This window comes from Aplysia californica, unplaced genomic scaffold (assembly GCF_000002075.1).
Source record: "Aplysia californica isolate F4 #8 unplaced genomic scaffold, AplCal3.0 scaffold00738, whole genome shotgun sequence".
Classification (NCBI taxonomy): Eukaryota; Metazoa; Mollusca; class Gastropoda; order Aplysiida; family Aplysiidae; genus Aplysia; species Aplysia californica.
The window spans coordinates 311,836-338,990 of NW_004798008.1; the positions used below are offsets into that span (position 1 = coordinate 311,836).

General features: G+C 42.0%; 2 protein-coding genes across 4 annotated transcripts; one reads left to right on the forward strand and one right to left on the reverse strand.

Annotated features, from left to right (window-relative positions):
* Positions 1–8,906, reverse strand: LOC101860847 (mediator of RNA polymerase II transcription subunit 22). Of its 2 annotated transcripts, none has more exons than XM_005108957.3 (4): positions 8,714–8,906; positions 6,252–6,450; positions 2,601–2,681; positions 1–1,355 (listed from the first exon to the last, which is right to left on the reverse strand). In XM_005108957.3, exons 2-4 carry the CDS (start codon positions 6,375–6,377, stop codon positions 1,137–1,139), a joined length of 426 nt encoding a protein of 141 aa, XP_005109014.1. In that variant the 5' UTR covers positions 6,378–6,450; positions 8,714–8,906; the 3' UTR covers positions 1–1,136. The 2 variants fall into 2 exon arrangements, with proteins under 2 accessions (XP_005109014.1, XP_035828442.1); XM_035972549.1 differs by lacking the exon at positions 8,714–8,906 and adding an exon at positions 8,589–8,676.
* Positions 8,907–9,182: 276 nt separating this feature from the next.
* On the forward strand, positions 9,183–25,592 carry LOC101861238 (FAD-dependent oxidoreductase domain-containing protein 1). 2 transcript variants are annotated; one of them, XM_005108959.3, is made up of 11 exons: positions 9,183–9,546; positions 12,223–12,394; positions 13,254–13,453; positions 14,475–14,604; positions 16,523–16,622; positions 17,469–17,563; positions 18,536–18,705; positions 20,717–20,862; positions 22,228–22,366; positions 23,752–23,856; positions 24,466–25,592. In XM_005108959.3, the coding sequence occupies exons 2-11, from the start codon at positions 12,247–12,249 to the stop codon at positions 24,718–24,720; spliced, it is 1,488 nt and encodes a 495-aa protein (XP_005109016.1). In that variant the 5' UTR covers positions 9,183–9,546; positions 12,223–12,246; the 3' UTR covers positions 24,721–25,592. The 2 variants fall into 2 exon arrangements, with proteins under 2 accessions (XP_005109016.1, XP_035828443.1); XM_035972550.1 differs by having other exon boundaries at positions 9,183–9,336.
* Positions 25,593–27,155: the final 1,563 nt, after the last annotated feature.

Consider the following 27,155-nt stretch of genomic DNA (forward strand, 5'->3'; position numbering starts at 1 on the left):
CTTTGCAAAGGGAGGAAGGGACGCAGTCATCTCATGGCCTTGATATACTAGTGACCTCCCTTGGGGGTGGGGGGTCACTTTAGGCCGATAATGTGATGACACGTGACTGTATTGTGAAGGATTCCCTGACTGCGGTTAAGAATACAAAGGCGTTGAATGGGCGTGTGTGGGGGGGAAGAACTCCAGACTCAATGTGTTGATGTGCACCATAAAATGTCGGGAACAGATAGCGTATGAGGAAACTGTTGGTGATAGTCATAAAATCAACGGCCCAGCCACGTGACTTTTCAAGCGACCACCCCCGACCGTAAATTCATGGACGAGCATTCGTGCATGTTTCGCATCATGGGCTTAGGTCTAACCAAATATTACATGCAGTTACCAAAACACCAGTCAGAAACCCAGTGACCAATCAAATAACATTTCAGTCCCCCAACCCCCCAACATTTCACCGACCAGTCCTAAACCTATGTCCTGTCTGTGGAAAGTTGGGTGTGAAAACGCTGTCCATCAATCTCTTTGTTCGGCGTGAGGGGCAGTCTCACCAAATAGCATACTGTCTAAGCTTGTCTTATGCAAGCTGTGCAGATTTCCCTTTGTTCAGCTTAAATTGTCGCTGTGTTTCGCGGATCGGACCGTGCGTTTAGAGAGAGAGAGAGTGACGTCTAAATTATGTAGTAAAAAACTCGCCAGATTACGAAAGCGTGTGTTTGAGCGGAGCGTGCTATTGTATGGCGTGCGTTTAGGCGGAGACCACTATACACCATTCTCTCTGAGGCTCTTGTATAGACACTCACACACTCACTCAGCCACATACACAAATTCACACACACACACACACAATCCCCGTCACCACTTGTAGACAGAGGAATAGTATTCATCCTCCAACTCACAAACAGACACTCACACACACAACCCCCGCCATCACTTGTAGACAGAGGAATAGTATTCGTCTTCCAGCTCATACACACACACACACAGACACACACACACAGACACACACACAGACACACACAAACACACAACCCCCGCCATCACTTGTAGACAGAGGAATAGTATTCGTCTTCCAGCTCATACACACACACACACAGACACACACACACAGACACACACACACATACACACAACCCCCGCCATCACTTGTAGACAGAGGAATAGTACTCGTCTTCCAGCTCGTAGAGGTCAGAGGCCATGTCGTCACGCAGCACCATCAGCTTCTTGTCGATGCCACCTTGCATGTCCTTGTAGGTGCCGGCGTTGTACGTGATGGAGTCGTTCACCGACGGGAAGTCGTTCAGGATCAGGAACTGCTTGAGATCCGACACCAGCTTCATCAGCGACTCGCCCGCCTTCACCTGGGGCAAGGAGAAATTTGACTAATTAATTGGTCCCTTTTAAGGACAAGTGGGCTATCCGTTTTGAGAAAAATCAAAAGTTAAGTTTTTGCCCCTTGTTCAGTTTCATTAAAAAACAAGGAGAATTTTCTCTATAACCAAACAAATATACACTTCATTGTTCATTGTTTCAGGAAGCAACATCCCTGAACTCCGGACATGTCCATTGATGTTCTGTACACCAATGAAACCAAACGTCTCCTACAGGTAGAGGAATGCCCGTTTTTGGTGTAGGTCAAGATTTTTGGAAACCCCCGAAATCTGGGTTAGCCCGTTCGTCCTTAAAAGCGACCAATTAATTACTATAAATAATAAATTGAAGGCAAACGAGGCAGGGGGTAAGCCCAGAGCAACCTACTTAGGGAACCTAAACAAATGGGTAACGGGAAAAGATCAGGGAAACGTAGCTTTTTTAAGAGCATCTGAGCAAAGGAATGAATGGAGAACCATGATCGCCCATGTCTGTCGTAGATCTGGCACTGGATGATCATGAATTACTATAATTTATTATAAATACATTACATTTTTATAGATCACCAGAGGAAATTTGGGTTACAATGGCAAATATATGAACACAAATACATAATTATGAAGACATTAAATACATAAATAAATAAACAATATCACACCTAAACAGAACCTCCCAAAAATGTCACAAACATGCCATTGCTAGGGTTGGGGCAAGTAAGAGTGTAACAGCACTTGCAACGCAATTAGGTCATATAAGTGCCGCAGATTAGAGTGAATTTGGAGGTGTTACAAGAGAGTGACAAACAGAAAAGAAGGGGGAGAGACAAAGATGATAGATTTAAGATAGGAGAGAAGGAGCAAACCACACCAGAGCATCCGCCAAACACCGACCATCTGTAGAGGGCGAAAGCTTTGAGGACATGGCGGACACATAAACGAGAGATTACTACTTGGCAATTTCCCTCGTAGGATAACCCTTGGAAGACCTGCTGTGAACAGCAGCCTTCATGCTAAAGACTGGGATGTCCATTTAGAGATGAACAAGAAGAAGAAGAAGAAAACAAAGCCTACACAGAAGATAAGAGAAACATGTATAATGTATCAGTTATGTTCTCGTTTGTGGTGCGCATGGGTGAGTGCATAGTATGACCTTTGTAACACCATTGCCACTGTATGCGACCAAGGAAATAAAAAAATGGCTATGATTTCAGAGAACAAAGATGTATCAGTACTCACAATGTTGGCGGCTCGGACCTGCATCTCGTAGTGGTCCTGGTCAATCTGAGTGGCCCTCAGCAGCTGGCCGTCCTCCTCAATCTGTGAAATGTTTCACTGGCAAATGAAGGAGGGTCTACACAACAGGTTCATATGTGTGGGGGCGTACGTGCATGTGTGTGTGAGTGTTTGTGGGGAGAGAGAGAAGGGGGGGGTGGGGGGTGGGGAGAGAGACAGAGAGAGAGAGAGAGAAAAGGAGAGAGAGAGAGAGAGAAAGGGAGAGAGACAGAGAGAGAGAAAGGGAGAGAGAGAGAGAAAGAGACACAGACAGAGAGAGAGACAGAGAGAGAGAGAAAGAGAAACAGACTAGTCTGTCCGGTGAGATGAATGGCACAGTTGCTCTGCGGGGGGAAAATTTTTCTCATCTCATCTGTTGACCACAGACAGTGGCTTGCTAGTTAACCCTATCCGTACGCTCTGGGGTCATTTTGTACTCCCAGGGTTGTATTCTTCACATTTTAGAATACTTCTAGGGCGAAAATCTCTTTGAAACTTTCAGTATTTCTAAAAAAATCATTTTGACAGACTGATATGCAAAGAGTACGGATCGGATTAATGAGTAAATTTCCTCTTTGGAAAGTGGTGGCACAGAGTTCCCCACGTCGTATGGATACGATAGTAAAACACGACATACGGATAGGGTTATGCAACTGGGATGTCATGTTAACAGGGAAAGGGACCAAAGCAACTGATAGCTTATTTAGCTTTAGCTACAGTTTTACAGCACTTGCAACACAGTATGGTCATATAATTGCCACAGATTAAAGATGTGACAAGAGAACAACATAACATGAAAAGAAGGAGGAGGGATAAAGATGATAGATGTTTTGATTGGTTTGGTCGGCACATAGAAATGGTAGAAAAGAAAGAAGATAGTCTAGGTTTCAAATCTCCCGCAAACGTACACTTTGAAAGTGTTTGAAAAGAATCACCCTAAGCAATTGACGATGTACACCTGCTTTAACTTTAAATAAAAGCCAATGCTGTTTTTTTAAGATATAAAATTGTAACACATTTAAACATTTCCAAATACAATCAAGGCAATTAGGATGTGAATAAAATAACTTACTCTAAATCTCAAGCAAGATTATATACCCAAACGATTGTCTGTGGTAGTAGCTTCAAAAAGTATTAAACGCCAATTTGAAAATCACATTTAATAATTATATAATAATGCATAAAGGTCTGACAAAATAACTAGCAACTTACAGCCGAGTCTATCATCAACTAATGCAAAACCCTAGAAAGGCACAAAATGTGGAACGCCAGAGGACGTGTCAAGACAATGGAAATGACCAAGTGTTCACCACCGAGTCCAAAATCAAAGAAAATGTTAGTAAAAGGGAAAAATTAAACAACCGTATAAATGAACCATTGTATTAATATCATATTATATATAAATATTCACAAGTATTGACCCAGATCCATAAATTAGCCTCAACCTGTCAGTAGCAACAACCTGACACAAACACTGACACACTAATGATGAGAAAATGTCAGGAAAACACGCAAAAAAAAACTTTTTAAAAACCCACCCTAAAAAAAGACAAACATGGAATATAAAAACAAACTCACACAGGTAAATGAAACCATAAAAAAAAAATTGAGTTCAGCTCAATTCAAAGCACAATCAATTATTTATGCTCTTGAGAATTTGAAAATGCACACAAGAAATAAAAAGTAGCTTCAGGGAAATCTGTGAAAACAAATCGCATATAATACATATGAATAAAACACATCATGTGTACACATACGATAGAGACCAGGACCAAAGTCAAACTTACTGCTCCAAGGGAAATATCCCTCACGCTGTCCAACTTAAAACACTTACAGAAACCTCTTTCTTGGATCCTCATCTTCAACAAAAACAAGAACATTTTCTTGCTTTCCCACTTTTTAACCCTTACAACAACAACACCCCCCCCCCCCCCTCCGAACAACCTAACCCCTTCTTGCAGTTCTGCTTCCAGCCCATACAGGCACCTCTGCTTTTAACATTTAAGGTCTAGTCTAGGCTTGAGCGAACTACGACCTGCAGACCAAGTCCGACTCATGAGAAATTTCAGTCCCACCCCCAAGTTGACCAAGAGATAAATATGTTGAATGTGGCCAGCGATGAGTCGATAATTAATAAGAATAAAGCTTACAAAACTGTCCATCTTGAACATTTAGATAAATAGCTTTGGGATTGGCAGAAAATAATAGATAGAATATTTTATCTCATGAAATGTCTATGAGGCAACGGTTTTTTACTTTTACCGGGCAACGGGAAGTGCGCTGTGTGTAGGCCTAGGCCTAGCAGCTGTGACGCCAGATGCACACAACGTAGAGGGTGACCTTGATCCATGACTTCAGACTCAAAATTGACAATAAAAAACGAAATTTGCTTATATTTAAATATATATGGCATCAAATAAGGATCTACGCAAGCCATTTTGCTTATTTTGGTACGCCCATTCCGAAAATGAAATCACTTTTTTGCTGTGATAATTATTTTTAAAATTTTGCATGCAAAGTTCAATCCCGCACGGCGGCAAACTTCAAAGGTATTTTCCGTCACAGTTCACCTCTCCAATTTTGACTCTGTGTGTGTGTGTGTGGGGGGGGGGGGGGGGGGGGGGGAATGTGGACGGCGCTGACTGTGGCGTGCGGGATGCACAGACTGTGACGTCACTTCCTGGTGTCACTCCCAGTGCCAGTACCGTACTGGCAGCTCTCGGCACTGGGTTTCGCCGGTACCGCCCAGCACTAGCAGAAAGTCAAGCCAACTTTCTACACTATACACAATGATACAATTGCGTCTTGAAAACTAGCATTATTCCTCCAGCCTCGAGTGAAACCAGCAGCATCAGTAGGTCTACATTCTAAGTCAATCCCGTTGCTGTTACAAAAAAAACCCTCTGTGAGACAAAACCACTGGATACAGGCAGAGTTGAGTCAATGAAACATGCAAAACTAATTATAGAAAATTAATGAATTACTCCAGCTGCTCTCAACAATTAGTAGTGGAAATCTATATAATATACATGTACCAAACACTCATCCAAGAATTAAATGGAGGGAAACACTGCCAGAAACTAACACACGTTTTTTTGAAAACCTTTAAAAATTGGTAATAGGTGTTTAGCTTTACACCTCTAAGACACCTGATTATATCAGGGATGCCAAATGATTTTTTTTTTTTAATCTGAAAATGAGGGGAGCGTCACATCTCACCTAAAACGAACCTGGTAAAATCTTTCAATGAGCAAACAAAAACATTTCTCTTACCATTCCCCTTTCCTTTGCAAGTGTAGGAAAAAAACGGAAAAAGCCGGAAAAACCAGAGATTTGGCATCCCTGTTTTATATTTAAATAGATCAAAGAAAACAGCAGAGTAATCCATTTCCAAACTGTTTTGATGGTACTTACTACCAAACCAACAATCAAACCCTCTCTAGACTTAGTAGAGAGGAAAAATGGGGGAAAATATGAACGAATGAACGATAAAACATTGATTAGCTAAACACCAACACAAACACAACAGTAGGGGTAAGTCCTCCACCGGCCGCAGGCGCCCCCAAAAATGCTGAGAAGAAAAAGACATAGTCACCGTTATACCTTTTCACTTACGCGGGCCAGCTTAATTATCTCTGAGAAATTTTCAAACATTGAGCGGATGTTGTCCTTGAGGTGCACCTGGTAGGACCTCAGCTGAGCCTCTTTGTTCTGGGGCAGGGAACTCTGGCCCTGCGACATCTCGTTGATAGCTGGGGGGTGGCGGCACTTGCTAATAGGTCAACTCCAGATCTCCGTAGAAATTGTTAACTTTCTGGAATAGAAATGTGTGATGAAAAAAAAATAAAGAGGCAAGGGGATCCTCGACTGACTAAAACTAGATCTTACTGCAACACAAAGGCCTTTTATAATATCTTAATAATAATAAGAGCATTTAAATTTGTCTTGTCTTAAACATAACAGAAAACCAAATGAAATGCCATCTTTGGCTATTAATATCTTACTATGTTTAATATGTCAAGTCATTCAGATAAAAAAATTTGTGTACATGATCAGAAACCAGGCTGACACTGAAAAAATAGCAATGACAATGAAAAATTAAATTTTCATCATCCAAATTGTTTAAAAATGGGCTTAAATGAAAATAGAGTAAATTCTAAGAACTATGGTTTTTAAATTTAAAAAATCCATTGATAAATAAAAAAAGTTATTGGGATTTTTGTTTCCAAAATGTTGGAGGACCTTCATATAGGAAAAAATCGCCAAAATGTGGGACATGTTTTGATGTATTTTGAGGAAAAACTGTTCATAAGTCAGTAATGAATTGGAGTATATGAATGAAACTTGGCACCTCCATGTGATTTTTAGTGCCGAATCTAGTTCTGCTATCACTTTTTCGATGTCTTCATTACTTTGGATCTTAAGGACTGATATTTGCGTGAAATTTGTTGAATTGCGTGACATCGTTTTTACCGCGACGCGATCACCCCTTCTAAAACTCAGTAAAGCGCTATCGGGAAAACCTGCGATGTAGTCATCGGTGACCTATTTGGTTATAGGCAGCTAATCACATGCCGCCTAGCGATCACGCGCCTCTTCGTGCCGGCACCTCGCGTTTGGAATGCGCGATCAAGTTTCTAGATCTAGTGTTTTATCAATGGATGGGTGGTAATTTTAAGTTGGTACAGAAAATCTACTAAACGCAGAGATCTGAAATTTAACAGCAATAAAGAAGACATATGTGGGGCGCTTGTGTGGTCGGCGATCAACCCGCAGCTCCCCTTAGTTTTCGAACCACAGAGGAAATTCGCACAAACATGGCAATATCTCCAGTTCTAGTAATCGTTCGGGATTGTACGCTGGCATGTCGTTAGTTTAACCTTTCCTCTGGTTGGTTGCCGAGTTTCATTTATTTTCGTCCAGGAGTTTTCCCGTAACTAAACTTAGAAAAGAGTCACTTCTGATTCCGAGCGGCCCAAAAAATACCCCTCGCGCGGAGGCCGATTTCCGGCCCAAGGCGCAGCGGGCGATTGGCATTGCTAGAAAAAAACTAGAAAAGAAACTCTGTCTGACTGATGCCATTGTCAAGTGTCAAGTAAAGTTAAACATGCAAACTAAGGCCAAAGAGGCTGAATAAAGGAATGGTACACAGTAAGAAGTACAAGACCGGAGACGGAATAACGTCACGATATTATATTATAGATTTCTAAAGCAGTACTCTTGACACACACTGACTGTCACACACAACAATATAATTTCACTCACATTTAACAGCGCTTTTTCGGTAGTTCACACCCCGCAATTTTATTCACGGGTTTGGGCCACAAGAGTAGGGGGGTTTCAGGGGGGCTTGCCCCCCTGACCTAATAAAAATAGGAAGGGGGGTTTCAGGGGGGCATGCCCCCCTGAATTTTACCATAATTTAATGTTTTGCAGTTGTTAGGTTTGATATCTTAGCTCACCGCGAATCAAACGTATAGATCTAGATCTAGATGTAGGTCAGGCTCAAATAAGGGGGGTGGGAACTACCGAAAAAGCACCCATTTAACTAAACTCTAGATCAGATCTAGAATCTAGATCTAAAATCTAGATATAGATCTAGATCTAAATCTAGACTCTAACAACACAAAAAATGGATAAAATATAATAATTAAAAATACTTTTCAACCCACCACAGAGATGCACTAGATCTAGACTCTACTACTGATCTGAGGGCCGAGGGCTAAACTTCCCCGGTCACAGAGTCACAGAGCACAACATTGCTTGGCCACTAAAACCCTTGCAATTGCAATTCAATTGTTTTCAAATAAAAAGCCTACATCTAGACTCTAGATCTAGATTTATATCTAATTGCCAAAACATCAAATCATGCCCTCCAGAAACATCCCCATGTTGTCAAATATTACGACGCCTAGATCTATATCTAGATCTAGAGTCTATATTTCTACTAACATTTTGCCTTGCACTTTTGCTGTTCGCACACTACCTCGATACGGGCAGATCAACTTCACAAGGCTAGACGTCTACAGCGAACGACTGATTCGTCGATTCGATAAACCTACAGATTTCAAACGTACCTTTATCATGAATACTCTGGTTCAACATCCAGATTTGCCATTCTGTTCGTATCAAACCATAATGTCACTTTTGAGAGAGTGGTTTTTTGTGTGTTTTGTTTTAAAAAGTGATCTCTAAACAATGAGAATGATTGAAAACTATTGAATCTAACGCTTTGAACATTAGTTTTTCCCGAGTTTCCTCCTCTTTAATTGGCTTAGCTAAAATATCAACCAACAGGTTCGACTCTATTTAATACGAAAGAAAATTATTCAAAATATATCGCCATGAATGTAATCTTCAGGAAAGATACTCATCATCTAATTTTATTATGAAATAAATTTTATTTTAATAACTTCTATTGAATATTAAAGTAATTAGCAAATTATCCCGCAGCAGAAATGTTTGTTTCTTGAGAATTGAGACCATAATTTACTTGACATAAGTTGGGTTGTCGGTAAATTATCTATTCGCAACTTTATTTCTCGTTTCAGATTGAATTCTTATTGTGGACTAAACGACCAACAGCCTCGGGTCGGAGTGTGTGTGTACACAGTTGTTGGCCTTGGACGACTTACTTTCAGTGACTTGGTGTGCCTTGTGATTCAACTGAGCAAACAGTGGATAACACACTTGACTGACAGTAGGCCAAGTTATGCAAGCTCGCAATACTCAGGAATAGAAGTCTGTCTGGGTTTAGCAAGTTTTTATCTGCACTTGCATTGAAATACACTCCGTTGTCACGCTCTCGTGGAAGGACGCCGGCCGCCAAACTAACCTTGTCTTTTGCAGTGCAACTTTTAGTGGCCAGAAAGCTGTCTTAAACTGAGCACTACAAATTTGCAACGGCAGGGTCTGTGTTTTTATTGTCACCGTGTATTAGTATTATAATCTATTTGCAGCAGTAGGCCTAGATCTAGATCTAATATATAGATATCTAGATCTAGATCTACAATCTAAGTATCTAGATTTTAGATCTAGATTCTAGAACTAGAATAGATATCTATCTAGATCTAGATCTAGATCTAGATCTAGAATCTAGTTCTACCTTGTTGTGATGCTAATTGAATTTATAATATAAGGGCCTTATTGTTTGTTTGTTTAGTATAGGGTTTTACGGCGCTCGCAACTGCATAAGGTCATATGAGCGCGCGGGACACACCTAATACTTTTTCGTTGGTAGGAAATTTTGAATTTTGCCTGGGCCCGGGTGGCGGCCGAAGCCTACTCTTATCGATTTTAGACCACCAAGGGATCTTTAACGTGCGCAACTTGCACACGGGCCCTCCTAGATTTTTCGCCCTTGTCCGAGAAGGCTAGGTGTAGATCTTTCCTACCAGAAGATCAGGGGTGTGGCAGAAAGACAGCAGTTAGGAGGAGCCAAGGAGTAGCAGTAGAAAGGCTGCAGAAAGTGTCAGGAGCCCAGAGGAGGGGGCAAAGGCGGTGAGGGGTGGGGGCAGAAAGTGGAAATGAAAGCAGACAACAGAACATTGTTAGAGATCAGGAAAGGATGTGAAAGTAGACAATTTTAGAGAAGAAAATTTTTTGGTCGCTACCCAGAATCGAACCCAGGACCTTTGAATGAGAGGCCAACACCTTAACCTCTAGGCCACGAGAGCCCCCTAAGGGCCTTAGATCTAGAATCTAGAATCTAGATCTAGATCTAGATTAGTAGTCTCAAAAGTTGGTTGTTTTAAAAAATAGTGGGCGCTTTTTAGGTAGCCTAGTTCCCACCCTGCGGTTTGGTTCTTATTCGCCGGTTTGGGCCCCGAGAGTAGGGGGGATTTCAAGGGGGCTTCCCCCCCCACCCCCCCCCCCCGACCTAATAAAAAGGCAGAGGGGCGCTATTTGCAACGCCGCATGTGAAAATTCGTTGCAAATTCTTGTCATTTTTTTATACACCTCCTGTATATGAAATTGAAATACAGTAGTCTCCGCTAAGATCCCGAAGGAAAACGTGGGATCTTAGGCGAACGGGATCTTTACCAACGCACCAAGGGAAGAACCTTCAGTGATCCATGTTAAAGCCTACAACTTTTTAAATTGTCTCCCTGTACACTTTAAATTGAACTGACGGGAACCCTGGGTGGGTTTATTATAGCATATATATTGCAAGCAAAGAGTGGTCAACCTTGATGACCAATCACAGTGTCATGAATCATGCCATTTTCACATTTTTAGTCTTGCCATTTTCACATTTTTTAATAATTTATCCTATATATATATATATATATATATATCCCTTTTTCTGTCAGAAATTTATAGCTTTCCATCTCTGACATCTGCTGGGAATAGTTCACAGTTCGATGTCGTCCCGCCTGGAGTGACTTGTAGGCTGTGCCCACCCTGCGAGTGATGTAAGATTAGGTGGAGAGCTCAGATGTGACGTGCGATGTTTGGTGAAAACAAATGCATTGATGGGTTCACACCTTGGTGTGATCCTATCTGGAGCTGACAATGTTCCGTTTCATCGAGTTTTACAACGCTTATTATGTGATCACATCCACGAGAGTGGCTGATCTTTGACACGACAGGCAGTTCCATGATGATTATGACCTCAACTTTTCACTCTTGGTTGGTCCGCTGTGACCGCCCAAGTTTTTGTCCCGTACATTATGATCTGAAATGCGGGATCTTAGCTGAATGTAGACCTTCAGAGCAAATCAGAGCGGGATCTTAGGGGTGACTTTTGTAAAGTAAAAATTCTGTTTTCTTAAAACAGCGGGTTGAAAGCGAACCGGTATTTTAGGCGTATCGGCTTCAAGGTTTAAACAGTGCCTCTAGCAATACTATAGGATTTAAGAGATGAGACCTCCAAATTTAACAACATCCATCTTCAGTAAAAATCAGGCCAAATGAGAAATCGTGTACAGTGCCTTTCTGAGGGATGCCATGTCAGATGGAGCCTAGCCTCAAATCCCTGAACTGGCAATCTCACAAAGGAGGGGACATTTTATGAATAGACAGTGAAGTTTTGTTTTACGAAATTGCACTAATTTAAACATATACGAATTTCGTTATTTGTCAAAGAAAACTGTAAAATGTAGAGAGATTTATCTTTGCTGGCAATTCAACATGATATATATATATATATATATTATATAATATAAATAAAAATCTCCGCTGACTGGACATTAGATTGAAGTGAGCTGTGTAAAAATAAATAAATTATAAAAGGAGAATATATTTTATTTTCATCTTTTCAAAATAATCTCTTCATTTTCTCCTTCCTTGTCAGTTTTTATTAAGGCAGTTTTTTATTATATATATATGCAGTCAAACCTGTGCAATACAATGAATGACCTGTACAAATATGACCACTATCTACTTTCCCTTGAGTTTTTTTCTGCGTTACCGTAATAGCATTTAAGACATCCACCTGTCTAAGACAACCATTTTTTTCCTTGACAATGGGTGGCCGGCTTGGATAATTTTGACTGTAATTTAGTGTAATTAGTTTCTTGTGCACTTTTTAATCCCTGCTTCTTCTAACATATATAGTCTATTTTCCTCAACTTTTTTTTTTCAGGATTCAACTCATGAGCACGACACAATGATGTCTTCAGTGGTGTTAAAAACGTACCTCCGTTGTGGTCTTCGCCGAGTCTTTTCAATCCAAGAACGCTGTCGGGTAACCACATCTGGGTCGGACCACGGCGAAAGAGGCCTTTCGGAGGAAGACAAGCGAATACCCAGAGCTGGTACGTTCAAGTTCCGTCAGTTTTTCTTGTGGTGATGTAATACTGGTTTAGGCTTCACACTGGATTTTTGCACCCACCCCCTCACCCCCCAGGCGGATATTAACATCATGTTCTTATGCACAGTAGAATTGTAAATGGGCTGATTTGTCAATGTCATGCCCATACTGTGCTGGAACAACATATGGAGAACTGCTGATTTTTCTTTCCTTATAAATCCTTACTATCATCGTTTTTCCTCTGCTTCTTTTGTCATGTTTGTCACTCTCTTGTGAACTGCTATTTCCGGGGTGCCTTGATAGTCGAAGCAGACTTTTTGCTGCTGAAGCTAGAGAGATGAGCAACATTGTCCTGATCTTTCCTTTTTTTTGTGTGTGTTTGTTACACTCTGTAACACATCTATTCTTCAGCACTTATATGACCTTATTGTGTTGCTCTAGTGCCATAACTCTTACTGAAACTAACTAACATAATGATAGTTTAACCCGCAGTGTGCCGCAAAGTGCTTTATGATGCATGCGAATAAATACAAAATAAGTCTCCTTTCTGGGATTTTTTTTTCTTCTGCCTTCTTTTCTTTGTTCTTCTTCTCCTTTTCCTCCTCCTCCTCCTCCTCCTCCTGCTCTCCCTCCTCCTGGTCCTCTTCCTCCTCCTTCTCCTCCTCGTCCTCCCCCTCCTCATCCTCGTTTTTCTTCTTCTCCTGCTCCTCCTCCACCTTTTTCTTCTTCTGCTCTTCCTCCTCCTGATCCTCCTCTTGATCCTCCTCCTCCTCCTCCCATACCATCTGCTGTGTCTGTACTTCTCTTTGAGTTACACGACACTGTGGACTTTTTAGTATCGTTTCGCTTCTGTTTTGTCGCAGGCAAGTACAGGTCCCCGTGGAAGATCTTGAAGGAAGAGTTTGAGGGAATCAAGACGATGAAGCCGGCAGGAACGGACGTGCCTCGTGAAACAGACGTCCTGATTGTCGGTGGAGGCGTAATCGGCTCGTCCGTAGCCTATTGGCTGAAGCAGTGGAACCCCTCGGCCACAAACATCGTCATCGTGGAACGAGACCCTGTGGTAGGAGAATGTTTTCTGTGCTTGTCAAAATAATGAAATTGAATGAACAGGCATTTTTCCACCAGCTTGTCAATTTTTATTCTATTTTTGTTTTTTGGCTCAACACCTTTTACGTCCATATAACAAAATATTTCTGTGCGAATTTTATTGGAAAACTTAGATTAAAGACACAGGATGTGTACATTTCCTGTTTTCATGGACTCCCAAGCTATTGTCATTGAAATTACCAAACTTTGGCGGCCATTTTCTAGCTTATTTTACCTCTGAAACCGGAGGACCCCCCCACGTCCTTTAATTGCAAAAATCTAACTTCTATTCAAGATAGATGGGTGTTTTTTCATCGAAGACAAGGCAAATGGATAGGCTTTCAGATGAAACTAATACTTCCATATGCCCAAAAGTTGACAAATGCCTGATTCCACCGTGTCATGACACGTTTACAATCTAAGACACTGCTCCTCCTACTGCAATGACAAGGCCACCAACAGTAATGAGATTCTCACTGTGGGTGATTGGCGGGTGCTCTGGTGTGGTTTGTTTCTTCTTTCCTATCAAACACCTATCTTTTTTTAAATCTCCCCTCCTTCTTTTTTGTGTTTGTTACTCTCTTGTATCACCTTTAATTGTTGGCACTTATATATGACCTTATTGTGTTGCAAGTGCCGTAAAACTCTTACTACAACTAAACAGACACTCACCGCTTGACCCTTGCAGTAAATAAATTAAAAACAATGAACAATCTAAGACAATGCTCCTCCTACTACAACGACGAGGCAACCAACAGTAATGAGGTGCTCACTGCTTGACCTTGACCCTTGCAGTACACGCGTGCATCCACCATGCTGTCTATGACCTTATTGTGTTGTAAGTGACGTAAAACACTTACTAATATGTTTCATGTTAAGCGCATAGAGCATTGCATAAGTGGATATGCGCTATATAAATGCAATCCATTATTATTATTATTATTATTAATATTATTACTAAAACTAAACAGATGCTCACCGTTTGACTATTGCAGTACACGCGTGCATCCACCATGCTGTCTGCGGGCGGCATCCGTCACCAGTTTTCCGTGCCAGAGAATGTACAGCTGTCCATGTTTGCGACCGAGTTCCTGCGGGACATCAAGGAGCACCTCAGTGTTATACGTGAGTGGTTGTGTGTATGTGTGTGTGTATGTTTACATGTGTGTGTGTGTGTGTGTGTGTGTGTGTGGAGAGACATCAAGGAGCACCTCAGTGTTATACGTGAGTCTTTGTGTGTGTGTGAGGACATCAAGGAGCACCTCAGCGTTATTCATGAGTGGTTGGCGTGTGCTCTGGTGTGGTTTGCTCCTTCTTTCCTATCAAACATCTATCGTCCTGATCTCTCCTCCTTTTTTGTGTATGTTACTCTCTTGTAACACCTCTAATCTTCGGCACTTATATGACCTTAGCGTGTTGCAAGTGCCGTAAACTCTTTCTAAACCTAAAACTAATACTTGGGTCTATGAGTCTTGTCAGTCAGGCTTTTTAATTGGTGGTTGTGGGGGGGGGGGGGGGGGGAGAGGGTGTGCTTTGTTTTTTTTGTTTTGCTTATTGTTGTTTTTTTAAAAACTGGATTTTGTTTTTATTAAAATTTTAAAATGTTAACTTTTAGGCTCTTTCTATGTCAAATGACGCAGTTTTGGAAGGTACCATTGGTAGGTCCAACTTTTCTACCTTTCCCTGTGTGTATGTCTTGCACTTTTCAAGCACTTGATGACTTTATTGTGTGGGTTTACTTCTCTTTCATCATACTCGGGACTATTTCAAATGTTCGCAGTGGATGGTTGGCGGGTGCTCTAGTGTGGTTTGCTTCTTCTTTCCTATCAAACATCTATCGTCTTTATCTCCCCTCCTTCTTTTTTGTGTTTGTTACTATCTTGTAACACCTCTAATCTGCGGCACTTGTATGACCTTAAATTGTGTTGCAAGTGCCGTAAAACTCTTACTAAAACTTAAAATGTTCGCAAAATGTGATGATTATTATGATGAGTGGGTAGTTGATGGGTGCTCTGGTATGGTTTACTCCTTCTCTCCAATCAAATAACCATTTTCCTTATCTGTCCTCCTCCCTTTCTTTGTATGTTGCTCTCTTGTAACACCTCTAATCTTCAGCATGTATATGTTGTTGTTGTTGTTATCGATCAAGCAACAGCTGGGCTCTCGCCCTTCTGTCCAATGCCATGTAGTGATAAGTGCAGGTTTGCTGCAGTTGCTGTAAAGTTCCATAGAGTGTGTTGTCAATGTTAGGTCTCGGAAGGAGAAGGGTAGCTCTGATGTCATTTAGGGCTGTGCAGTGGAACAGGTGATGATCCAGTCTCATATGCATAGTTACCCAAGGGACACATTGAGGGAAGTTCCGGGTTTATTCTGTTCAGGTGGAAGTTGAGCTGTATATCAGCATGTATATAATATAACCTATGTATGTCACGAGTGCTGTAAGAAAAAAAATATTTCTCAAGCAGGTGAGTGGGTGTTTGGCGGGTGCTCCGGTGTGGTTTGCTCCTTCTTTCCTATGAAACATCTATTGTCAATATATCTCCTCATTCTTTTTTTGCGTTTATTACTCTCTTTTAACACCTCTAATCTTCAGCACTTCTATGACCTTATTGTGTTGCAAGTGCCGTTAAACTTTTACTTTTAACACTTCACGATCACTTTGCGCAATAATGCGTTGGTGAAAATTATTCATTTTGGTCACATGACACAATTTTGCGCCAGACCCGAGAAGTCTGTTGCAGTCGCTCTCCTGGCTGGGTGACCAGATGGGATATTTTGTACTGCTGGCTGTGTGACTGCAAAGTGTTTTTTAAAAAAGTGGATGGTTGGCGGGTGCTCTGGTGTGGTTTGCTTCTTCTTTCCAATCAATCATCTATCATCCTTATCTCCCCTCCTTCTTTTTTATGCTTGTTACTCTCTTGTAACACCTCTAATCTTCTGGCGCTCATATGACCTTATGCTGTTGCGAACGCCGTAAAACCTCTACTAAAACAAACCAAAAAAAAGGAGGGGAACTATGATGATTTTGTTTTGTCGTGTCCAGATGAGGGCCCACCTGACGTGCAGTTCAACCACCAGGGTTATCTTTTCCTGGCTCCGCCCAGAGATGCACAGCAACTGGCGGCCAATGTGAACATGCAGCAGTGAGTGGTCTGTGTTGTGTGTCTCTGCTCTCAGCTGTTTTGGTGGAAAGTTGATCCTCTCTTAGCGACGGGAAAAATTTTCTTCTCTAAAATTGTCTCTTTTCATCTTTTTTCCTTCTCTCTAACAAATGTTCTGTCGTCTGCTTTCGTCTCCACTTTCTGCCCTACCCCCTCACCTCCTCTGGACTCCTGACTCTTTCTGCTGCCTTTCTACTGCTACTCTTTGGCTCCTTTTTACTGCTGTCTTCCAGCCATACCCCTGATCTTCTGGTAGGAAAGAGCGAAAAGTCTCTTGTGCAAGTTGCGCACGTTAAAGATCCCTTGGTGGTGTAAAATTGATAAGAGCAGTAAGAAGAAGCCAAGGAGTAGCAGTAATGCTTCAGAAGAAAAAAAACCAACAAGAAAACAAAGCAAAATCAGCAGTGATTTAAATTCTCGGCTGACAGTGTATTTGAACATATTTTTTCTCTCGTGTGTGCAGGCAGCTAGGGCGTGTATTTGAACATGTTGTTTTTTCTCTCATGTGTGCAGGCAGCTAGGGGTGTGTACTTGAACATATTGTTTTTTCTCTCGTGTGTGTGTGCAGGCAGCTAGGGGCGTGTACTTGAGCGTGTTGTTTTTTCTCATGTGTGTGTGCAGGCAGCTGGGGGCATGTACTTGAACATGTTGTTTTTTCTCTCGTGTGTGTGTGCAGGCAGCTGGGGGCGTGTACTTGAGCGTGTTGTTATTTTCTCGTGTGTGCAGGCAGCTGGGGGCGTGTACTTGAGCATGTTGTTTTTTCTCGTATGTGTACAGGCAGCTAGGGGCGTGTACTTGAGCGTGTTGTTTTTTCTTGTGTACGTGCAGGCAGCTGGGGGCGAGAGTGGAGCTGTTGTCCAAGGGACAGTTAGCCGAGAAGTTTCCGTGGATGAACCTGGAGGGCATCGATTGTGGGTCTTTAGGTGAGAGGAGTACTTTGCCAAGTGAAGACTACAGGGGGAAAACGACGGAAGTCACAAACTGAAAATCTTGAGGGTACCAATTTTGAACGCCTGTTGAATCATAACTGTATTTCTGTTCAACTGTTGGTTGATTATTGTTGTTGTTAGGTTTACCATTCAACAACACTTAGCAATAAACCACCAGTCAAACAAATATGAACTTATGAGTCCACAAGCTTTTAAAATTAGCACCCTCACAATTCCCAGTTTGTGACTACCGTCGTTTTTCCCCGGTGCTCTTCAAGTACTTTAACACTTTGCCGTAACATCTTGCCGATCGGCAAGAACGCCAAACTTCCGCCCCCGTCACAAAACTCGGATCAGCGATGTTTACCGCCCAGTTTCTTTGGATTTCCCCCAAAATGCTTGTGATGACAAGGTTTTTTACTCTATGAGCCTTGTGATGGCAAAGTTTTTTACTCTATGAGCCTTGTGATGGCAAAGTGTTAAGAGACATCAAATCCTTTGATTCATTCCAATGTCAGCTGAAGTCCTTTCTGCTTTTAAATTAATAAGATGAATATTTGGAGTGATTTTCTTTTGGTCAGAACACAACATTTTATGTTACTGTTGTACATTGTATTGTATTATAAAGCGCTCATAAATGAAAAATGTTGATTAAAAGCTTGAAAGATGTAAATTTTCAGTTTCCACGGACTCTCAAGTTTAGGAAATAACGCAACTTTGACAGCCATTTTCTCGCTAATTTTACCTCTGAAACCAGGTGACCCCACCTCCTTCATTCGACAATATCTTGACTTGCACGAAAGATAAATGGATATTTTTTCACCAAAAGCAAGGGAAATGGACAGGCTTTAAGGTGATACCAATAACTCCATATGCCCCAAAATTGATCAGCACCTGATTCCACCGCGTCTTGACTTATGTTGTTTATGTTTGTGTCTAAATTTCTTTGTGTTTGTGTGTGTGCAGGCCTTGAGGGCGAGGGCTGGTTTGACCCGTGGTCCCTGGTGCGGGCGCTGAAGCAGAAGAACATCAGCATGGGGGTCAAGTACGTCCACGGAGAGCTCACGGAGTTCACCTTCCAGACCAAGGAGGATTCCTCCGAGACCAACAAAGACCTGCGGCTCGACTCTGGAGTTGTAAGTTGCTTTTCTGTCCCCGCAGTTTTATGCAAAAAAAAATTCTGAAATTATGCAAACTGAGCCCCAAAATGTGAAATTATGCGATTCTGTTAATTTTAGCAAAGAATGATAAAGGAAAGTAATCAGAAATTATGAAAAAAAATGCTAAATTTTGGTAAATTATGCGAGTGCATAAAACCACGGGGACAGGCTTATATAGAGAGGTTTACCGAGATTTTTCGTCAGAACGCTTCGTAATAATCTGGAGTTTAAAGTAGCTTATATATAGAGATATACCGAGATTTTCGTCAGAACACAACGTAATAATCCGGAGTTGTAAGTTGCTTATATAGAGAGATATACCGAGATTTTCGTCAGAACACAATGTAATAATCCGGAGTTGTAAGTTGCTTATATAGAGATATACCGAGATTTTCGTCAGAACACAATGTAATAATCCGGAGTTGTAAGTTGCTTATATATAGAGATATACCGAGATTTTCGTCAGAACACAATGTAATAATCCGGAGTTGTAAGTTGCTTATATATAGAGATATACCGAGATTTTCGTCAGAACACAATGTAATAATCCGGAGTTGTAAGTTGCTTATATATAGAGATATACCGAGATTTTCGTCAGAACACAATGTAATAATCCGGAGTTGTAAGTTGCTTATATATAGAGATATACCGAGATTTTCGTCAGAACACAATGTAATAATCCGGAGTTGTAAGTTGCTTATATATAGAGATATACCGAGATTTTCGTCAGAACACAATGTAATAATCCCGAGTTGTAAGAAGCTTATGTAGAGATGTACTGACGTTTTTTTCGTCAGAACACAATGTAATAATTTTGTAAATACAATCTGTTATTATTAATAATTATGTATTACTACTTGTATTTGTAGAGTGCTTAGAGCTTGTTTTCTTTAATTCGGGTAGAACACTATATAAATGTCATTTATTATTATTATTATTGTTATTATTATTATTATTATTATTATTGTTATTATTATGTAGAAATACAGTCGAACCTGCCCTAACAGCCACCTGTCCAAGACAATCACCTGTACCAAAGATTGTTCGTAACAAGATAGTTCACTCGGCCAAAAAAGTGTCAACGGAAGTCCGCGCATTGCTTCAGATGGCGCTGCAGTCTTTGTTTGGAATCTCTCTTTCATTTCTCCAGAAGAAGAAGAAGAATAGCACAGTTTGTTAGTTTCACTTTTATTGTTTTTCACACAAGTAGGGTAACTCTGTTCACAAAGTCCGCACTTTTTCGAAGAGGGCGCCACCGGATTTTGAGGACACTTTTTTTAATTGGCTCAAAGAGGGGAGTGAACTATCTTGTTATGTACGATCTTTGCCTGTACAAACAATCATTTCCCACTCCCCCCCCCCTTTCCCGCGTTTTTTTACTGCTATGTCGACACTGTGCTAGACATGCACCTGTCTAAGACGAGATGACTTTCTCCTCGACAGTGGATGGCCGTCTTGGGCAGTCTCGACTGTATGCGTGTGAGGCATCGCGGTGAAATCAGACTCTCGTCAAAAAATTAAATCAAAGAAACTAGCATTTTTCTGTAGGTTTGGGAACTTTTATTGAATTTTTTTTGGGTTTTTTTTGGCTCAACACCTTGTATTCCCATTAAAAAAACACATTTCTGGGTGGATTTTACTTTTAAAAATGTTGATTAATGTTGTACAAGATGTAAGTTTTCAGTTTCCACGGACTCTCCAGCTAAGGGAATAACTCGCTAATTTGACCTCTGAAACCAGGCCACCCCCACCTTCTTCAATCGCAAATATCTTGACATGTGTTCAAGATAAATGTATATTTTAAAAAAATCAAAAGCAAGGCAAATGGATAGGCTTTAAGATTATTCTAACAACTCTATATACCTGAATTTTGACGAGCGCCTGAATCATCCGCGTCATGACACATATCGTTTACCGTCACTTGCCAGCTGTACTTTTGCTCACTCGCCATGTCAGATACTGTGCTACTTTTCTCTCATGACGGCAGATTCGTGTCAAAGACGGCCGAGAGTTTGAGGTTCGGTTCGCCATGGTGGTCAACTGTGCGGGGCCCTGGGCGGCAGACGTCGCGGAGATCGCTCGCATCGGGACCGGCGACGCTGAGCTACAGATTCCTTTACCCGTGGAGCCAAGGTTTGAGTCTTATTTTTATATTTCCTTTTAACTCTTTATTGGGGCTCTCGTGGCCTAGAGGTTAAGGTGTTGGCCTCTCATTCAAAGGTCCCGGGTTCGAATCCAGGTAGCGACCGAAAAATTTTCTTCTCCGAAATTGTCTCCTTTCACCTCCTTTCCTGCTCTCTAGCAATGTTCTGTTGTCTGCTTTCATTTCCACTTTCTACCCCTACCCCCTCACCTCCTTTGCCCGCTCCTCTTGGCTCCTGACTCTTTCTGCAGCCTTTCTACTGCTACTTCTTGTCTCCTCCTTACTGCCGTCTTTCTGCCGCACCCCTGATCTTCTGGTAGGAAAGATCTACACTTAGCCTTCTCAGACAAGGGCGAAAAAATCTCGGAGGGCCCGTGTGCAAGTTGCTCACGTTAAAGATCCCTTGGTGGTCTAAAATCGATAAGAGTAGGCTTCGGCCACCACCCGGGCAAAATTCAAAATTTCCTACCAACTGAAAATATTAGGTGTGTCCCACGCGCTCATATGACCTTATGCAGTTGCGAGCGCCGTAAAACACTTTACAAAAACAAACAATAACTCTTTAATTCCAGAGGCGGGTTTGCTCACTATGCCAGAGCCTTCTTTTGGTACGAAACGTAAAAGCGACATATGTGTCACTAAATTGGTAATTAAATGTAAACAAATGAACCTACTTTTATAGTTGTGGCATCGGTGGCCTGGTGGGTAGGCTACCGGACTCGTAATCATGAGGTTGCGGGTTCCGGGGTTTGAGCCATGGGCCTGACACTACTCTCGCTTTGAAGCCATTGAATCTCGCGTTGAGGGCTCATGAGGCTAGCAGTTGTGGCCCCATTACCATCACTACCGGTACTCTTACAAATAATAACCATAATAGATTACATTCATATAGATCATTTCCACAAGGAAAGTGCTCAATGTGCTCTTTGTTAGTATAAAAAGCATAGTTGCAATAGTGATCTTTTCACTACCCCACCCACCCCCACCCCCCTCTCTCTCTGTCTCTGTCTCTGTCTTTCTCTCTCTGTCTCTGTCTCTGTCTCTGTCTCTCTCTCTCTCTCTCTCTCTCTCTCTCTCTCTCTCTCTCTCTCTCTCTCTCTCTCTCTCTCCCTCCCTCTCCCTCTCTCTCCCTCTCTCTCTCTCCCTCTCCCTCTCTCTCTCTCTCTCTCTCTCCCTCTCTCTCTCTCTCTCTCCCCCCCCCCCCCCCTTTTTGTTTCCCTACTCCCTCTTTCTACAGTTTTACTAATATTAAATTGATCAGTAAACTACATCTAGAAACCAGGAAAGAATGAAGACTCGGGGCAAATTTTAATGTTGTCATGGTGTTGTGACCACGATGTTTTGGTCTCCCACAGGAAGCGGTTTGTGTTCGTGCCTCACTGCCCGGACGGGCCGATGTTGGACTGCCCGTTTGTGGTGGACCCGTGCGGCGTGTACGTGCGACGAGAGGGGTTGGGTGGTCACTACATCTGCGGCTGCTCTCCTGGCTGCGAGGTAAGAGAAATCGCTGACTTGCGTTTCAATCCTGTCTGACCTGCGTGTTGGATTCGTCTTTCATCAAGTGTGAACAGAAGCCACAGTTGTTGTCTTTTCGTGTGTGTGTGTGAACTTTTGTCAGATTATGGGTGTATATGTGAGGCAGCGTGGGGGAATCAGACTCTCGTCAAAATAATCAAAGTGAAGAAACTCGCATTTTTCCGCAGGTTTGTAAATTTTTATCAAATTTTTTTTTTTTGGCTCAACACCTTTCATGCAAATTAAAGAACTCATTTCTATGTGGATTTTTCTGAAAAACGTTGATTAAAGGTACAAAAAATGTAAATTTTCAGTTACCACAGACTCGTAAGCTAAGGAAATAACTAATCTTTGGTGGCCATTAATCCTACCCCTGAAAACAAGTGACCCCCCACCTCCTTCATTCGCCAATATCTCGACTTGTATTCAAGATGAATGGATATTTTTTTCATCCTTATAAAGACAAGTGAACAAGCTTTGAAATGATATCAATAACTCTACATGCCTCAAAATTGATGAGAGCCTGATTCCACCACACTGCCTCACATATTATGTATTTGAAAGGAATGTTGTACAGTGGAACTCGGATTCAACGAAGTGGTCGGGCCTGGCCTTCAATTTGGTTAAATCCGAGTGTTCGTTTAATGGCAAACTTGAGGTTTTGTGTAGATAATTACAGGCACAGAGCAAGTAGTGTATAATATAATGAATTTTCGCAATCAAAAGTAGTTTGGTTTCAGATACAAAGCATTTTCATTTCTTTGATACCGAAGAAATGCTGGAAAATTCCAGGAAGGTACACTGAACTCTTCCAAGCACACACTAAAAAAATGCAGATTCGTTCAAATGAACGCCTGTGTCATCTTTCATCTAAGACATGTTGTTTGCTGAACAAGTCATGTTTCTGTGTAGAACCTAGCATGTGGCAACATTTGATTCTACAGTCCAGCGGGCAATTCCTGACGTAGATCTGTGTCAAGACTAGCTCATATCATTGTAGTATTGATCTGTAGCCGGGGGAAAAAAATTACGGTTACATGTTTGTACCTCTACTGATCTTCCACTCCGGACCATTTGTGCAAATATTTTACTAAAACTACAAAATATTGTGTATCACAAAGTTATGGAGTCATTTGTAACTCTGTGTTCTGTTTTGTTTCATTTTGTTTCTGTGGGTGGTTGGTGGGTGCTCTGGTGTGGTTTGCTTCTTCTTTCCTATCGAACATGTATCGTCTTTATCTCCCCTCCTTCTCTTTGTGTTTGTTACTCTCTTGTAACACCTCTAATCTTCGGCACTTATATGACCTTATTGTGTTGCAAATGCCATAAAACTCTTACTAAAACAAACAATTTTGTTCCTTAAGGCGGAGGAGCCAGAAATTGCCAACTTCGATGTGGACTACGAGTTTTACAACGAGTATATCTGGCCCAAACTGGCGGAGCGTATTCCAGCCTTCAACAACTCCAAGGTGAGTGACGTTTGCTCAGACGTGTCCACAGGGAAAGTGCTCTATCTGCTATATATTAGTATAAAGAGCACTGTTCCAATAGTGGTCTTTTCACTCCTCCACCCTCCCTCTCTCTCTCTCACTCTGTCTCTGTCTCTTTCTCTCTCTCTCTCTCTCTCTCTCTCTCTCTCTCTCTCTCTCTCTCTCTCTCTCTCTCTCTCCCTCTCTCTCTCTCACTCTGTTTCTCTCTCTGTCTCTTTCTTTCTGTCTCTCTCTCTCTGTCTCTCTCTTTCTCTCTCTCTCTCTCTCTCTCTCTCTCTCTCTCTCTCTCCCTCTCTCTCCCTCTCTCTCTCTCACTCTGTTTCTCTCTCTCTCTCTCTCTGTCTCTCTCTTTCTCTGTCTCTCTCTCTCTCTCCTTCTCTCTCTCTCTGTCTCTCTCTCTCTCTCTTCTGTCACTCCCTCACCTGTGTATTTCCCTGTCTCCCCTATATCTCCCCACAGACACCTTCTGTCTCCCCCTCACCTCTGTATGTCCCTCTCTCTCTCTCCCCCATATCTCCCCACCGACACCTTCTGTCACTCCCTCACATCTGACGTGTATGTCCCTCCCTCTCTCTCTCTCCCCTACAGCTCAAGTCGGCCTGGGCGGGCTACTACGAGTACAACTTCTTCGACAGGAACCTGGTCATCGGGCCACACCCGTACCACAAGAACTTTTTCTTCGCCAACGGCCTCAGCGGCCACGGCCTGCAACACGCGCTGGGGATCGGCCGAGCCCTCATGGAATACATCACCGAGGGCGACTACCAGACCATCGACCTGAGTCGCTTCCACTTTGACCGCTTCCTGTCCAGGCAGCCTATTGAGGAGTCTGGGATTGTGTGATTGGCCGTGACCTTGGGCGATTGGCTGCGACTTTGCGCGGCGCGCGCGTGTGTGTGTGAATACTGGCGCTGTGTGCTTTGTGAGCAGATCTGAGCGGGGAAAGGCAAACAAACTTTCGGGCTTGCCAACTAAACTATATTTCCTCGGACTGTCTCGGATTTGACGATTTGAAAACTCTATCACCTACACCAAAAACAGTCTCTCTTTATGTAATTTTGTTCATTTTTAGGTGATCTGAAGGTTTGTTATAGCATTGGATGTCCCTGGTTAGTTTTTGAAAAAAGCTAGCAAGCTTGAACATTTTTGTTAATTGAACTGTGCCCAAATGCTTTTGTGTCCGTAGTCTTTCTGGTCCATAGGTTATCTCGTCGGTATGCTTTCTCATTTGTATCTTTTCGGTATGCTATCTCATCAGTATCTCGTCGGGATGCTATCTCGCCGGTATGCTTCTGAGATCAGCAAAAAGAGACCCAAGTGCCTTGATCACACAAACAAACACGGACATAAAAACAGACATGAAGATAGCTGTGCTTCAGGGATGAAACAGAAGCATAGGGAAATGAGGGGAAAACCGTCTACATCTGACATTGAAAATGTTAAAATCAGTCCATGGTCCTCCTCAACTGCCTGAAATGATACATCAAAGCGGAGAGCGGGAAAATAGAGAGGCCTGTTGTGGCGAGAAATGAGTGACCGACGGAGGAACCCGATCAGGGTGACCGGTGTGTCGGTATGTCACTAGTTGACATCTTCCCACGGACGTTTCACCACGAATATTTGGTCATAGAAAAGGGATGGTGGGTCGTTGGCGGGTGCTCTGGTGTGGTTTGCTCCTTCTTTCCTATCAAACTTCTATCGTCTTTATCTCTCCTCCTTCTTTTTTATGTTTGTTACTTTCTTGTAACACCTCTAATCTTCGGCACTTATATGACCTTATTGTGTTACAAGCGCCGTAAAACTCTTACTAAAACTAAAAAAACTATTTTTAAAAAGGGATGTGTTCATGGGAGGGTATATCGGAGCATCTTTACAAATCAGATGAGTCATTTATCTATTCTTTTATAAAATTAAATTTTTCCTTTGAAATGTTATTTTATTGTCCTTAGGAGTGGCACTTTTCGAATGATGATGATGATAATAATAATAACACATGGCATTTATATTTTGCATTTCCTTTAACCCTATCCGTACGGCCTGGGGTCATTTTGTAGCCCCGGGGTTATATTCTTCATAGTTTAGAATACTTCTAGTACGAAGATCTCTTTGAAACTTTCAGTATTTCTCTAAAAATCATTTTGACAAACTGCTATGCAAAGCGTGCGGATCGGATTATCGAGTGAATTTCCTCTTTGGAAAGTGGTGGCACAGAGTTCCCCTCGTTGTATATGATAGTAAAACACAAGGTACGGATAGGGTTAATGCTCAAAGTGCTTTATAAGACATTAGAGTCAGACCTCATTATTCCGCATGGGGTTGGTGGAACTGCGGGGCTGGCGGTTCAAAGGGGGTTCCTGTTGTATAGCCCCGCCCGACTGCGCTACGTCAAGGAACGTGATTCTGGTAGCTGTGCAGTCTGTGTCTTTATGATGGTGATATACCTGTGTACTTGCACATGTATTCAGAGCCGAGAGTCTTCTCCTTTTCCTACATTGTCGAAACCTGGCTGTGTAACGGTGTGCGGTACAAAGAGGTTTGACTGCAGTATCCAACAATGGCATTAACAGCCGTGCATACGTTTACATTATGTAGAATTAATATGGCACAAATATGTATAAAATGTATAGATACCTGTGTACGGAGATACGAGAATTGACGGGTGAAGAAACAATTCGTGTAAATAGTTTTAGAAACGTCCACCTGATTTTATATATAAAATAAAGTAAACCATCCAAAGATATCGTTACGACGTAAAATCTCAGTCTACCCCTCTCCCTCTCTCTCCCTCCCCCTCTCTCTATCTCTATTTCTCTCTATCTATCTATCTATCTATCTATCTATCTATCTATCTTTCTCTCTCCCTCTCTCTCTCTCTCTCTGTCTCTCTCTCTCTCTCCGTCTCTCTCTCTCTCTCTCTCTCTCTCTCTCTCTCTCTCTCTGTGGAGTCTTTCACATGGATCGTGGTCCCTATCAGCCCATATATATCTCCTAGAGTGGAGGTAGCAGACTCTATTTCCGCTACGTAGTGTATAGAGTGGAGGTAGCAGACTCTATTTCCGCTACGTAGTGTATAGAGTGGAGGTAGCAGACTCTATTTCCGCTACGTAGTGTAAGACTCTGCAGTGCACCGTTGTGAAAAGTGACGGTTGATGAAGTCTTACTCTGAGCAGTACAGCTGGGGGAAGAATCGATTCCGGAACCGATTCCCGCGGTTAGTACTACAAAGGAAAAGTCCACATTCTTTTTTATGTGAACCAACAGTTACCTATTACTAGATC